Below are 16718 nucleotides of genomic sequence, written 5' to 3'. Positions count from 1 at the left end.
TGCTATATTAACGCTCTGGATATGCTATATATATTTTACTCATATTCATTCATTTTAATTTAATTGTTATTCATTGATATAGGCCTGCATTTGTTTACTGGAACTGGGACAGTGCTGGAAGGTGACCTGACTATGAGGCATCACTTTGGATTTGGCTTGTTGATAAATGGAAAAAGAATGGAGAAATTAAAGCAACGTCACTGTCATCTCTACTCTTCCCTTTGTACAATTTTCAAGTTTCAATTAATTACTGGCTACTTTTCTGAAAACAACAACAAAAAAACCCCTCATAAATAAATCATTCGTAAGGAGATCCTGTCTTCATTCCTGTCTAAACAGGTAAAAATCAGACTTGACTGTGTTCAGTCATCCGTGAGACAAAGTACCTTTGTGCCACAGTCACTGTTAATGAGTCAGCCTCTGAGCAGAGTAATGGGCTCCCAGGAGCACTTCAGGGTCACAGGTGATTATTGAACAATTCTTTGGTGGAAAGCGTTTCAATAATTTCTTCTACAATGGAGGTCACTCGACTGAGTGAAGCAATTCTGCTTAAACATGGACAATTTATTAGAACTACATTAAATTATCACCCAGGGCCAAGGGCTAAAGGTCGTTTTTAACCCTCTGAGACCCACAATAAACATGTTTTTGTCTTTTTAGGGGGCGTACAGGGGGTGTTTAGGGGGAGATAGCACATAAAAAGTAGATGTCACATAGAAGTGGTGTACATCATCTGAAAGCTGGGAACCTGAAGATTAATTTGAGATGTAGCTCAGCACTGTGTCAAGTTGTTCTATTCATGAATCAGATATGAACATGAATTGATTCATTGATTAATTCAAATACATTATTAATGTAATTATGATAGAAGTATATGATGGCCATTCCCATGCTCACTTACTGTATGTCTCATAAGTTGTTGCAGCAATTTTTGGGTTGAAACCATTTGTTATACAGATTTGGTGCTAAATTTAACAATTTTTACCACTCGAGAATTGATAAAAAAGATTCCTTAGCCTCTCTAGTTTGATATCTATACCTCAAGCTTTAAAAACTGAGCCTGCTACAGCTTCAGAAATACAGTGAAGTCGGTCAGGATCGCGGTCGAATACATCAGTCTGTTCACGCAAACAGGTGTTCTACTACATAAAACCTGATCAAACATTTAGTCTCTCTTGTTTTTTATTCTTCTTCTCATTTTCTATTTTCTTTCTGTGATTCCCCTTCCCTCCTCCCACACACTCCCCCCTCGCCCCTGGCAGTACATTGTGTTTAGTTATTCTTAGCTAAAGACAGCTGAGTCTGCTGGGGCTCCATTAGCCTTAACATGTTCAGTACTGGACAGGACGCAGGCAATGCAGAGGAACGGAGAGACAAATAGGGAGGGGGAGGAAGGGGGCAGGAGGAGTGGAGGAAGGGAGGAACGAGGTGATAGATGTAAAGATGGAGGAAGGAAGCGAGGAGGATGAAGAGGCATCTGGGACTAGAGAGCTGCTACAAAGAGGAGGAAGTATGGGAAAAGACTATTGCAATAGTCTGGACACAATGCCTTTAATTGCCTCCTCTGTCTCTTTCTTCATCTACTCCCCAACTCCATCTTTTCCTCTGCATCAGTTAGTGTTAGTTAACTCCACATCCAACCCCCTGCTTCTTCCTTCGTCGACCATTTTTCCTTTCTCCTGTTCTCTGCAGACCTTTAACTTCAGTATGCTGCTTTGGCATTGGCCAATGTAATATCTCCAATTTACAAATCCTCAACATGCTGACAACTTGGTAAAAAAAAGTTTAGTGTGAGGAAAAGATCACTGGCTTGTGCTGTTTGTAGTTGATAGAGGAGTGGTAGCAGCCTAAAGGAAGAGTAGAGCTAAAAATAAAAGGAGAAACCAACAGTGCAAAAGAGTTCGCAGTCTATCAGTCTCTCTGTCAAGTATCGTCTAACTCAATTTTGATCAAAACTCATGTACTTTAATCTAATGCTTTTACACATACTGCACCAGTGCAATTATATTTCTTGATTTACGTTTCTTCACAATTTGCCAGTACAAAATAGGTTTATTTACATTTGATTATATTTTAATAAGGTCTCCCTCTGTGTACCTGAACTTGCATGTGGCAGGCCTCTATCAAAAATAAAATATTCATATCAAATGTCTACGATGAATGTCTGTGTCAACTTGAATCAACCGTTATGTGGAGACAAAAGTTGGTCCCTCAGAGTAAAGCATTACATGATTAGAGTTAAAGAATATGGCTGTTGGTTCTGTATTTTCCTTATTCTCAACAAATCCCGTAAAAAGCCAAAACCAACCATGTTTTAGGGCTGGGATGATACACCTATTTCCCAATTCGATACTATCGCGATATTTGGGTGCCGATTCGATATGTATTGTGATTTTTAAGTATTGCGACTCAAAATCAAGATTTATTGCAATTTTTTTGTTTTTTTTAACACTAGACCATGAGAAAAAGTTGAATCATACACTTCTAGAGACTTTTACTTTGGAATATACCTAAATTGATACAGTAAAAATGTTTGATTTTCAGCATGTATGTAGTCAGAGATGTCCTGAAGTCAAATATATCAGTCATTGTCAGGCATTATTTATTAAAGATTTTCCCAGCAACACAAAAATTAAAGACCAAAGACATTTCCCTCACAAATTAGTGGTATTTTCTTTTTAATTTATAAGGGACATATAACATGTTTTATACTTCTGGAGAATATAATCCATTCAATCTTATTTCCATATATGGATTTTGTATACCAGTTGTTAACACCTTATTTTGAAAACTTGGACGTAGTCACACGTGTATACTTCCACTAACTTCGCCAAGTCCGTCGCTAGCTCTCCCGTCAGCTCCGTTCTCTTTATATATCCATGGTCATCTCCATCGGGGCCGTTTGAATGCATTTATCATAAATGTCAGTATATGGGTGCTTTACAGTTGTAGCGTCGGCCGATTTGACCACGGAGATGCTAGTGATGGCTGGCTTGACCACACGTTACCGCAATACGTTAACGTTTCCTGTCCACGACAGAGTTAGCATGCAGCTTTAGTCATGGTGTCTAGCTCTGCTTTTCCTGGCAATGTTCGAAACCCAAAGAGTTTCCATACTTTACTGTATGTGTAGTGTTTACCACTTTGGATTTAAAATGTGAGGGTGCAGGTCGTATCTCCGCAGACCCTCCGCCGTTTTGTACTCTGTCGTTTCGGCTCGCCACGGTTTGCTTTGGTTAAATTATACGAAACGGATATGATGTCACGTTACTCAGACTACAACAATAAAAGCAGTAACTTCCTTCTACCTCCGCATAGACTCAAATTAAGCAAATATATCGGTTCTGGCACTAAAAAATCAATTTCAAAATTGTAAAAAAAACTAAAAATTGTGATACATAGGTGAATCTATTTTTTTCCCTATCCCTACAATGCACTTGTCTGTTTCTCAAACCCTTCCAAAGGTATGCTGTGCTTATTTTTTGGGAGAATTTCTTTTTCTTGTAAATTACCTTAGCTTTACCTTTTCAGGACCTCTAAAATCATAGGGTCATAAGCCAAAAAGGTTAGAAACCACTAATATGGAGCAAAGAGCATTGTTCTTACTGAAGATGTACATTAAAAAAAAATTAAAAAAAATGGTTAAAACATCTGGGCACTATGGTTACAGCAAACCTTACTTAAACAAGAGTTGATGCGCTAGTGATTATTTACAGCAGCAGGACAGTGCATGTGAGATTGACTCAGAATAAACCACAGTGTGTGTTCATGGTAATGTCTCCCAGTGGAGATGTGTTTTGGACAATAATAGAGCTCTGTGGCACAGAAAAAGAAGATATATCATGCTTTGGATACAAAGAAAATACTTGTTAACAGAATTAGAGTTGGTTTTGTTCTTTTCATGGGATTTGTTGACATAAGAAAAATACTGAATATTGCCAGCCTTGACATTTAAGACTTGGGCTTTGATTAAAGTTGGGGTTGGGCATGTAGTGGTTATGGTTAGTGAGAGCCTCCAGGGGATTAATGTAAGTCAATGCAATATCCTTATAAATGACCAAAACAAGCGTATGTGCAAGCGTGTCTGTATTCCTTACCTTATTCTCCAGTCGTCCGATTAGTTCAGCCAGGCGGTTGATCTGAGCGTCCAGACCTTCTTTCCTCACCTCGACTGCACCTGCAACACAAACATTCACAGTCTAAACACACCGAATGAACGAGTATGAATACAGTTTCTGGGTTGTGACTAGATCTGATGCATCTGGATTACATTTATTCAAATATGTCTTATACATATTGAAATCAAATTGCCCAAGTCACTTCCTCTTGCAATGTGTGTGCCCTTTAAACCTGAGAATAAACAATTTATCCATCCATATGTTATCCTGAATAAGGTAATAGCCTTTTGGTCATATTGTTGCACACAAACTGCACACAATAGGTGCAATAAAAACACAGCTGCACCGAGCAGGTACTGCACAGTACATGAAGAATTATACCACATCATACTAAGCCATCTTTGCTCTTTCCTTCTCATCTCTCTCTCTTTTCATTTCCGTTGTTTCATCATGAATATTTCATGTAAAGTGGGAGTTCCAAAGTGGCTGATAAATAGGCAATTATATCTGTTTATCGGAAGGAACTTGGCCTGTTCAAAGACAGTAGAGAAAGGGATGGATGGGAAGCCAGCTCCTTTGAGGGTCTCTGTTTAGCTCTTATTCCAGTGTGAATTTTGGATACCACACTGGGCTCCTTGTAATTAACTTTGGTCTTAAAGCAATATTTCATTTTGGCAGAAAATGTTTACTTTGTAGCAAAAAAGACGGGGTAGAGGAGCGAGTCTATCATTTGCATTGATGCTTTTTAATACTTCATTATTAATAAATGAGATATTTAATCAGAACAGAATTAAGCTGTGTTTGTAACATTTTAATTGGTGGTACAGATTAGTGCTTCTTGTAGCATTTTATGAACACAACATTTTATTGTCAAGTATGAAGAAGTATAATGATTTCTGTAAAAAAATAAAAAAAGGACAATGACAAACAAAGACTGGCATGTCTTATGTCTTATAGGGCTTGTTAGCTTCATAGCGATCTCAAAATTAAAACCACATTTCCCATAAAACCAGATGGCTCCTCTTATGAAGATGATGTTGCTACATTCAGAATCGAAATCGTGGCACCTCTAGTGTTTACCGACAATGAAATGCTTCACACTGCACCTTTAACTACTGTATTTAACTCCAATAGTGAAATGTGCAGTGCAGAACTGCAATATTCCTTTTGTTGTTCACTGTCTTTGCTGATGATGGTTGCTTATTTGTGTGTGTTGGTACGACTAAAAAACAGTGACATAAAGAACACTAAAGAACGCTGAGAAAACATTTACTTTCCCTCTGATTCGCGCCTCTCTCTTCACCTTCTTGTCTCCTTTGTTTCGCTCTCCTCCCTTGGTTCCTTCCTCTTCTCCTCCCTCTATCTTCTTCCTCCCCCCCTCTCCTCTGCTCTCTCCTGAGCTGCCGTCCTCTTTTCATCCCCCGATGGCCTCCTCACAGCTAATTGGAGAGTTGGCTGCCCACTCTTCATTAAAAGCTTTAACAGCCAGTCAATTAGGAGCTACCTCCCTCCAAACACACACACATACACACACACACACACACACACATACACACTCATCAACTAAACCATAGTCTGTAACCATGGAGACAGTTGGAGTTAAAAGCCCAGTGGTCATTTCGATGGACTTAGAAAATAAGCATCCCGGTCAATTATAGAAATATGAGGAATTACAGCCTTCGAATCTAGTAGCGGGGTGAGAGGAGGAGAGGAGGGGGGTCTCTATTGACTTTCTCCTCAATTAAACCTGATTTGAGTTATTCCACATTCACCTAATTTAAATTTCCATTCTGTGTCAGCCAGTATTTAAATGTGTTCATATGAATCATTAAAAAAGGTCCACTGTCGTTACACTATCTCTCAAATTACGGGACACAAAAGTTCAGTTTATCAACATGGGAGTGGACAAATATTGTCCAGAAACCCTCACAGGTACTGCATTTAGCATAAAAAAAATGTGCTCAAATCATAACATGGCAAACTGCAGCCCAACAGGCAACAACAGCTGTGAGTGTGTCAGTGTGCTGACTTGACTATGACTTGCCCCAAAACTGCATGTGATTATCATAAACATAATGTAATAATAATAATGTCACACCCTGAAGAAGGCTGTTTGTGCCGCTACGCGTGGGTTGTACTCAGCTCAATCTGAACATGTACCAGCATTGTTTTTAGCATTTCATCATGAAATAGCCATTTGAATAAAAGCTTTTTTTATTTTTTGACAGAAGAGTGTCTTGGACTTCCAATTTTTTGAACAATATTTGTTTGTCACAGAGCTTATTTTCTGCAACAATCCAAAACCCAATGGAAAAATCCTAGTGGCTTTTTGTCGAGGTAACCAGGGCGATGCTAACTTCCTGGTTGGCCTTCAAAAATACGTCATCCCTGCAGCACTCTATTGGTGCTCACAGGAAAATGTCTATGAAACATAAAATATATGGATAATGTCAAAGAATCTTCTCCATCCAGTTCCCCACAGGTAAGGATTTTTATATAAATGAACATGAACATGAACACACACACACACACGCACACACACACACACACACACACACACACACACACACACACACACACACACACACACACACACACACACACACACACACACACACACACACACACACACACACACACACACACTGTAGCCTGTGCCTGCGAGCGCATCTGTGCCTGTGAAAGCACTGAACAATAAACTGCAGTTCATTTACAATTAAAGCTCTTCAGTAAAGTGTCAGGAGAAGCACTGAAGCATTGCACACAGCAAACAACACAGCATCGGTTGCTTGACTTAAAGGTGGTGGAGGATATTTTTAGCTCAATTATTCTCTTTCACCCCTCTTACTCTTTTCCTCGCTCTTTGCTTCTTACCCCAGTCGTCTCCCACCTACTGCTTTTTCTTTTCTGCTGCTTCCCCCCCTCGTCTCACTGCAAAGACTAAAAACAATAATTCATTTCGCAGTAAAAAACAAACATACCTCTCTATATGCTATTATTACGTGAAAAGGGGAGATAACAAAACTTCAAGGCGACTTCATATGAATGCATGTAGCCGTAAGGTAAGAAGAAAGGACTCAGGAGTGTAGATACATACATATTGGAGGAGGTTGGGCAGTAGGACAAGGAGAGGGGGAGAGAAATTCATTAATCAATCGACTTGTCTTGACTCGAGACAAAGCGCAGCTGACATCAAGGTCCTCAGCTGTCAGAGATTTTTTACCGCCTACAGTAGCCTGTAGAAGACGGGGGGAGGTGGGTACGCATTGATCAGGTTTTGGAACATTTCATCCGATATGCCAGGGAATTGAGAAAAGACATATCCTATAATTATGACTAATCGTTCGGCCGATTACTGACATTTTGAGATAATCGGCATCGGCCGAGGTCTGCGCTCAAGAGGCCGATTACAAAAAACGTCTGCAGACACATTTGCAGGCAGCCTTGTCAGTGTGGCTGCTGCTGTGGAACGAAGTTAGCTCTCCCCCTTGTGTCAAAATGATCTGTCGACAGTAGGGCCGTTGGCAAACTGCAGCCCAACAGGCAACAACAGCTGTCAGAGTGTCAGTGTGCTGACTTGACTATGACTTGCCCCAAACTACATGTGATTATCATAAAGTTGGCATGTCTGTAAAGGGGAGACTCGTGGGTACCAATAGAACCATTTTCATACACATATCTTGAGGTCAGAGGTCAAGGGACCCCTTTGAAAATGGCCATGATAGTTTTTCTTCACCAAAACGTTGCGTAAGGATGGTACCAATGGATCCCTTAGGTTTTATAGTTTCATATGATATCAGTATCTTCACTCTAGCTTTAAAACTGAGCCCACTACAACCTTGCAAGTTGTGTTAATGCGTTAAATAAATTAGTGGAGTTAGCCCTAGGATAAAATGCTTTATAACAAATTATAACATGTGTTAGTGTGTACTAACATATCATTAAATATGATTACAGCTATGTTGATGCTAAATGGGGGGTTTACAAATTCAGCCTTACAGTCAGTGGGCTGAGTAAGTTGCTGGAACACCGTCATCTCTCCTTCATCATCTGTTCTGAATCCTACAGTGCAGTGAGTCTAACAGTCTGGCTTAATGCAAAAATTACAAAAAACAAATGTATCTGTTGCGGAAATAAACCAGGCCGCCGCTGTTCAATATTACTAAATGTCTTCATCAGAACATGGAGGCTGTACGATGACCGGAAACGCTGCAGTTCCAATTCCCGAGCCAGCTGGGAAATGCTGCAATCAAGCGGCGCATTATACCCTTCAGCAACAGCTACTGTCCAGCTATTGTGACGGTGAATAGCTGTAAATGTAATGACTACTTGTGCTGAAATGCCTCCCCTGACAGGTGACAGATGTTTGGACGCTGATAGAGGAGGAACTGAAAATCCTGTCAGTTTGAGCTGTCATCTGTGAACGAGTCAACATGAATCAACTTTTATGCAGCACTAGAACTGAAGCACATAGAGAAACTTTGCATTTGCTGTAGATCAGACCCGTGCATACAGTATCACTGACACAAAACTCTTGAATGTCATGTATGTTTAACTTGTCATTGTTTCTGCACTTTGATGCCAGAGAACAGGAAAAAAAGAGAAGAAGAAAAGCTGGTGTGACGCACACAAGCAGCAATAATTCTATTTTTGTGCAACGTACTCTGCAAAATGAAATAACTTACAATAATTTCTTCATAATGATACTTATTTTCAAGGTTCAGCACAACCCTCCAGTGTGCTATCCTCATTAAAAAAGATGTTTTTGTTTAGCCACCTGTATACAGTATCTATAATTGGATGGTAGTATGAGAAGAAAAACTTACAATACGGAAGCTCTTCTTCAGTGTCATGCACTTTTGGTAAAAACTTCTGAAATTCTATCTGTGTTAAAATAGATTTTCTGTCAGATGATAGAATATTTACTTCATTAATCTTTTTAAGATTTACACATAAAGTGCATTTTGAACATTCACTTTCAATGAGCAGCTGAAGAAATAAAAAGCAAGCAAATTCATTCTCTTCATTAATTAGGATGCTCCACTGGTTTACCACAAGGCTCTCTAATAATAACAACAACTTTTTTTACTTTCTACCCAAAGCAAAAGCTTTATTATTTATCTCAGATGATCTTAAGGTCACAGAAATAACTGAGTAGATTTTAATTTGGATTTTTTTATCAGCAGTATGTAAAATCCATTTGGGTGCACTTGGTATTTTGCTGCATTTGAAAGTTTGAATTAATAAAGAAGGGTTTTAAAACCCCCTGAGACCCGCGATCCCAAATGACTTTACTGTTTTTCAGAGGCTGTAGCAGGTTCGGTTTTAGAGCGAAAGTGAAGGTACAGATATCATATGAAACTAGAAAACGGATAAGGAATGCATTGGTACCAAACATGTCATGCTAGCTTGTCGGGAAGGAGGCTAAATAACGCTCCAAAGTTAGGCAAAATTTTGGCGAGGAAAAACTGGCATGGCCATTTTCAAAGGGGACCCTTAACCTCTGACCTCAAGATATGTGACTCAAAATGGGTTCTATGGGTACCCACGAGTCTCCTCTTCACAGTCTTGGAATTACACAAATTGGGTATCACTGTAAAGCTGAGACTCTTATGGATCCAATGAGCCAGATGTTAGTCGCCAGAGTAGCCATTTCACTATAGTGAGATGATTTTTTTTAATTTGACATCACTGTATGAAATTACTTTTGGTGACCTCTAGGATAATCACAGCCTCATGAAACTTTACAACCACAAACTAGAGACCTAGAGCATTCAGAGGATGGATGGCTTTCCTAAGTATATTGACAATAAGGAGGTTTCTGAGCAGTTTCCAGAACAGAAGTGCTCGCCATCCAATCGCCGAAAAATGCAATTCTTGCAGAAATCTCCAAATGTCAAAAGTTTTTGATACCAAATCACAGCATGGTTTTTTCTATGGTGTTCCTCAAGGTCTTGGTGTCTTTATGTGAATATTTGGAGGGATTATTGATCATTTTTATTAATTCTTGAGTGGTAAAAAAATTGTTAAATTTAGCACCAAATCTGTTTAGCAAATAATATCAACCCAAATATTGCTGCAACAACTCATGAGACATAAGTGAGCATGGCAATGGCTATCCTATACTTCTATCATATTGTTCTAAGCCCTTATACACTTTTACTATTTATTTTAATTTATTAATTAATGAATCAATTTATGTTTATTTCTGACTTATGACTAGAACAACTTGACACACAGTGCTGAGCTGCATCTCAAATTAATTTTCAGATTCCCAGCTCTCAGATGATTTACACCACTTCTATGTGACATCTACTGTTGAGCTGCTATCTTCCCCGAAAGACCCCCTCTATGTATATATATACAGTATTCACTGGGGGATACTTTATTACCCAGCAGCACTTTGGTTTTGTTTTATTGGACTGCTATGTCACTGTCAGTGCCCTGGGTCATCTCTTGCTCATATGGTCTCTATTAACACATCGTATCTGCGTCAGGGTCAAGGGCCATATATTATGAGTCATTTAAGGTGAGATACTACTCAATAAAAAGAAAATCTCTCTTATTTTATTCTTCCCTAAGGACATGTTAATAAATCATTTTGCTGAAAAAAACCAACAAGGACTTGTGTGTCATGATGTACAGGACATACAGGACAAGATGAGTAATCTGCACCTCTAACAACGTGACTTAAAAACCATCAGCCTCCTCTGTCACCTCACCTCTCTCTTATTTTACTGTCCCTTAAAGAAACAGTTCAACATTAAGTAATATGAAAAACATAGATACCACTCTCACTCTCACTAGTGCAGTGCCCGTTCAAAACGGGCCGAATGCTTGGCCTGTGGTTTGCATCTTTCTCGAGAACCACTCATAGAAACAACTTCACACTTGACACTGCGTTTCCTTGGGTCCTCCGCAATACACCTGCCACGACACCATAGTGGTGGCTACTCAAGGTCAGAAACACCAGTGAAATACCGTTAAAAAGGGGCAGACTCTACCATTAGGCAACTGCCTGGGGCCCCCAACTAAAAGGGCCCCAAACAGCTACAGGTTTACTGTGATGTTTAGATGTTTAGAAAAAATATTGAATTATGTTACAATTCTAACTCACTGTACCCTGAAATAACTTACAACTGTATACTACTTACTGTGTACTTCTACTTCAGAGAAAAACATTGTAGTTTGGGACTGTTTTCCCTCAATGTGTGTGTTCTACTCCCGCCCGCACCTGCAAACATTCTGTCAATAAATAGTGATATTTGTGTTTTGGTGAAACAGCGCCCCTGCCAGCAAATCTGTATCAGTTCAGGCGGACAGTGGTGCTGCAGCACGGGAGATGGCGCGAGGCTTCCCAAACAAAAACCCACTAAATGATAATAAATTCAGAAGTTCTGTGAGAAGTTGATGAGGGAAAAGCTGATAAAATCAGGAAAACCCCACAGTAAATGTAGAAAACGTTGTGTTGTGTCGAACTGGTGCTTATTAAGAGTCCCTCTCACCAGACTGCTTTTCCTTTCGGTAAAATAAAGATGTGCTCTTTGGTGGATTATGTGTTGGCCGAATTACAGGAGATGTTTGGACAGATTCAGAAAAGATGGTGAATCTAATTTTGTTGGTACAATTAATCAGTAATTAGAGCCACGTTGTTATTTCTTTGAACAGAGTTCTGCTGATACAGACACCAGCTCAGAGCACGACTCTGGTGGACTGTCGGTAGAGCCCTGAAGCCCCGCCCCCCACTGCTGAACAGAGCGTAGATTTTTCCAAAGTTTATTAATACTGAACGTGTCCAGTGTCAAAATTGCACCAAATTCAACAAAGCACTCCATGGGGTCCCCAGCAATACACCCGCAAAGTATGAAGTCGATCGGATGAACGGTTCTCGAGATATGCAAAGGACACACAGTAATTCCTTGCTTTTTAATTATATGTGTGAAGCTACAACCAGCAGCTATTTAGCCAGGAAATTGTTTTTACACTTTTGCACGGATAAAACGAACGCCATTCAACATGATAAGCTGTGAGCTTAAGATGTGTTCATAGGGGGACTTGCAGACAGAGCCAGGCTAGCTGTTTCCCCGTTTATGCTAACTGGATGGAGACATGAGAGTGGTATTGATCGTCTCATCTAACTCTCAGGAAGGATGCAAATAACAGTAAATCCCAAAATGTCAAACTGTTCCCTGAGTGTAATGAGGGAACAACATCGAAAAATAAGTAGAAGAATAGGATTTTCCCTTAACAACTACTCTGTGGATTTATAGCATTTGAAGTTGTACAGTGCAACACTTGGATATTTTGTCTACTGAAATTCAGTCCCTGTGTTTATATTCTTGTGTCCCTGTGTATTTCTACCAATGTGAGCAGTCAGTATCAGGGTGGTGCGAAGTCTCAAGCAGGAATAAAAGACTCTTTTGTCATAGCACAGTGTGTGTCATGTATGAGGACGTATTTTTAGAGATATAGGTTGAAGAGTTAACTGTTCTTTGGCAGCGTGCTGTCAGATTCAAAGCTGCGTGAGAATAAAGAGCCATCACTGCCATGCCTCATCCAGTCTGACAGCTATGTCAGAATCTGTGTGTGTGCGCGTCATCCCGATGAAACAAAAACGATTTATAGAAACCAAGGTAACTGTTAGAAACACTCTCCTCACTTAACTGCATCAGTGAGCCCATAAATCACAAGATCCCATCGAGGCAACCGACTTGTGTAAACCCAATTTGTGCTTTAAGTTCAAGTCACACACGGCTGGCCTTGGTATACATGATGTGTAGGTTGTAACAGTGAGCATTTCTACGTTTTACATCAGTGACTCTCAAAGTGGGGTCCGTGGTAACCTCTCAGGGAGTCCGCGAAATAATTTGCTATAAATTATGAAATTGTGCTGGATCCTTAAAAAATCCAATAAAACAAACCTATTCTGTCCATTACTCCCACCCACGTTGTAACATGATGTGACATGTGATTGTGACACACAGCAATAAGTCCATTATTTTTATATTATTAATATTATTATTTTTTTATAAGTTGATGCATTTCTGAAAGTCAGCTTTAGACTGGTACATTTAAACGTCTGGATTCATTAGGACTATGAAAGTCTTGCTACTGTTCATTTTCTGGAAGCTTTTAAGATCAATTACTTGAAAAGTATAAATGCTGTCAAGTTTTATCCAAATGCACACACCTCTACAAATGCAATTTGGATAAAACTAGCGCTGTCCCAAATACCATTTTTTGGGCTTCGAAGCTTCGGTGAGAAATAGCTTCGGGACTGTGCTGCTGTCGCACTACTGTACACACACACCTCTCCACAGAACAAACAGCGATATCCGTCTGAGAATATGAATAATGAATAATGTTGTGGGATTATTCCTTATTTCATGGGCTATTTGGGGATTTATATATTATTATTACATACTTATATAATTTATATATAAATATCCCCTGTAAGGGATCCCTGGCAACAAAAAGTTTGAGAACCCTGTTCTACGTGACCTGTTTTGGGAAACGCTGTAGTTTTCTGCTTCACAGATTTAATGCAGTGTGAGGGCCACGTATTGAACACTTGTTTATTAAAACACAGAAGATTGATCTCTGCTCTACTGATCACTCAGCAAATCAATAATGGCTTTGACAACAGCTCTATTGTTTGCTCCATAGCACTCAGTGAGATGTTACCACTGAAACACCAGCAGCTTTTTCCATTTCTTTTTAGATGTTTTTCTGATTCGGGTTGGAAGGTACATTCACGTGCTGTTGGTATTTCAATACAGAAGATATTATTAGTTAAATGTTAATAAATCATTACCACATTAAAGGGACTGTTTGTAACTTTTTAAGCGTATAAATGTAGCGGGTCGCCACAAATGCGCCTCTCCTCCTCTGCCTGCCTACCTTCACTCAGACAGCGCGCGCGTTCTCGCTCAGCTCGCTCCACCTCTAGACGTGAACGCGCGCTCACTCCACACTGCAGAAGAGTTAGTAGCTCTGAGAATATCTAGTGAATGTACAGTGGATGTTTGTGCAGAAATAAATGCTGCAGCTCCTCCAGACCAACAGAGGTTTCCCGCGTCTTGTGAAGTGACGAAGCTCCTCAGCGAGTAACGTTACCGTCTTGTTACCTACCGACTGCCGGTGTCTCCTCTGCTCTCTCCGGCTGCGGGCGGAGAGAGCAGGGAGACACGCTGCAGAGCCCCGCTGCATCAGCCTGCGCTGAGGCAGGAAAAGCCAACACTAAGATCAGATCTAAATCATGTTCATGGAGAGACCTTGGTCTGGTCAGCTAACATTACTGCCAAGCAGCTGAAATATAGAGTGATATTGTGGTTTTAGCTGACGTGTGTCGCCTCACTGTTCTGAGCGATGCTCGTTCAGGTATATTTAGAGCGAGCAAGCGCGAGCTCGACGCTGACTTTCGTTGATTTCACGGCCACAGGTGTTGCTGTTAAGAAGCATTTCTGAAAGTTACAAATAGTCCCTTTAATGGTCATATTGATAAAATTTTTACGTAGATGAATAATAATAATAAAAAATAATACATCCACAGAAATTTTAGAAAGAAGCAGAAAAAAAGTATTGCTTTTCCATCAAAAATGATTATGATTGTGAATTAATCATTTTAAAAATGTTAACGGGTCCAAAATGATTGTTTTGTTTATCCCTGTGGAAGATAGTTGACGTTTGTTCCCACTTCTAACAAGGCTCGTGAGCCAACAGTATAACAACGTTGGTATCAAGTGGTATCTCTGGGTCGTCAGCGATCAAGTTGCTAATTATTGTGAAAAAAACCCCGGATAAATGGCTGAGTTTGACACTAGTGTCTCCATCAGGCTGCAGAATACTTGAATATTTACTATGGCAACAAGTGACACTCTGACCATGAAATATATTCAGGTTTTGCCAAAAACTGGCAACCACTTGTTGTGAAGTGAATGCAATGGAACGGGGGAGAAAGAATGCGTCATCGAGTGGCTGAATGTTATAAATAGCACCTTTCAATTCCAGATATCATTGTAAATGTGTGAGATTTTGTTAAAAGTACGATTAATTACATTACAGCACAAACAATAAGAGGGTGTTGTTTTCCAGTACAACTACAGAAAGCGCCACATGCCTACACTGACAGGACACAGCAGCTATACCAGTGGTTTTGTATGTTTTTACCTATAAATCATGCATGCTCTAAAAATATGTTGCTTTTCCAAAGCATACAATAACTTCAATGGAGTGTCCATGGGAACTCTGATATCTATAATTTGACAATAGGAAATAGAAAATATACAGTATTGCCAGTAACAGTCAGTAATAGCAGTAATAGTCAAAGCATTTCATATTGATTATTGATGAAGCTAGAGCGATTCAATCTAATGATGTCCTTGAACCGAGCAATGCATTCGAATTGGCCACCCACTACAGTATACACATGGAAGATGTAGAACAGATGTATTATCAATGACATTTGTAATGTTTGCCACAGTGTGAAAGTAATTTTCTGACTTTAAATTGTTCAACTTTTCTAACCCTGCTTTGCCCTTTGAGACTTTCCTCTCCCCACGCCTTGACTCAACTGCATTTTCTTTCTTCTTCTGGGAAGTTTGTGTTGCGACAAAGTGATGCCGTATCTCAACAACTTTTGAAGTGTCATTTCTTCAGTAAGCAATTTGTTCGAGTGGGTGCAAAGTGTCAAGGCGAGCGTGCGCTGCGCTGTTAACTACCAGCTGGTGGAGGAAGACAGAGAGAGAGAAAGAGAGAGAGAGGACAGCTGTAACAGATTAACGGAGTGAGAGAGAAAGAGGAAGAATAATGAGGGTCCTGCACATCGTCAAAGAGAATTACCAGCCTCAATCAATTTGGGTCTGTTTTAGCTGCTGTAACACACACACACACACACACACACACACACACACACACACAACACACACTCATACACGCACACACACACTCCATTAAAAACAGCACTACATGGCAGATTTGAAGTGTTAAGTGCTGACTGGACTCATATACATACTTAATGGTTTGACAGAAATTCATATACTAACTAGAGGTGGGAAAAAAATCGATTCACCTATGCATCGCAATAATTTTTTTAACGATTTTGAAATATATTTTTTAATACTAGAAGCTACATCTATATATATACAGTATATTTATAGTTTATGTGGAGATAGAAGAAAGTTACCGCTTTTATTGTTGTAGTCTGAGTAATATTAAGTCATATCCGTCAACCAAAACAAAGAGGGTCCGCTTGGATACGACCTGCACCCTCACAATTTAAATCCAAAGTGTTACACACTACACATACAGTAAAGTATGGAAACACTTTGGGTTTCACTCATTGACAGGAAAAGCAGAGCTAGACATCACGGCTAAAGCTGCATGCTAACTCTGTCACAGACAGGTAACGTTATTGTATTGCGGTATTGTGCGGTCAAGCCAGCCGTCACTCTCATCTCCGTGTTCAAATCAGCCGACGCTACAACCGTAGAGCACCCATATACTGACATTTATGTTAAATGCATTTAAACGGCCCTCATGGAGCTGACCATGGATGTTTAAAGAAAACATAGCTAACAGGAGAGCTAGCGATAGACTTGG

At 39.7% G+C, this 16718-nt stretch overlaps 1 protein-coding gene across 2 annotated transcripts in view; it reads right to left on the bottom strand.

Moving 5' to 3' along the window:
* Positions 1 to 16718, bottom strand: part of necab2 (N-terminal EF-hand calcium binding protein 2) — a 148861-nt gene that overhangs the window by 46240 nt on the left and 85903 nt on the right. For both annotated transcript variants that reach the window (XM_074632134.1, XM_074632133.1), the window contains exon 8: positions 4098 to 4177. In XM_074632134.1, coding sequence (XP_074488235.1) covers positions 4098 to 4177 — 80 coding nt within the window. The remainder of the gene's footprint in view (positions 1 to 4097; positions 4178 to 16718) is intronic.

This window comes from Sebastes fasciatus, chromosome 4 (assembly GCF_043250625.1).
Source record: "Sebastes fasciatus isolate fSebFas1 chromosome 4, fSebFas1.pri, whole genome shotgun sequence".
Lineage (NCBI taxonomy): Eukaryota > Metazoa > Chordata > Actinopteri > Perciformes > Sebastidae > Sebastes > Sebastes fasciatus.
This window is presented reverse-complemented; position numbering and strand designations above follow the sequence as displayed.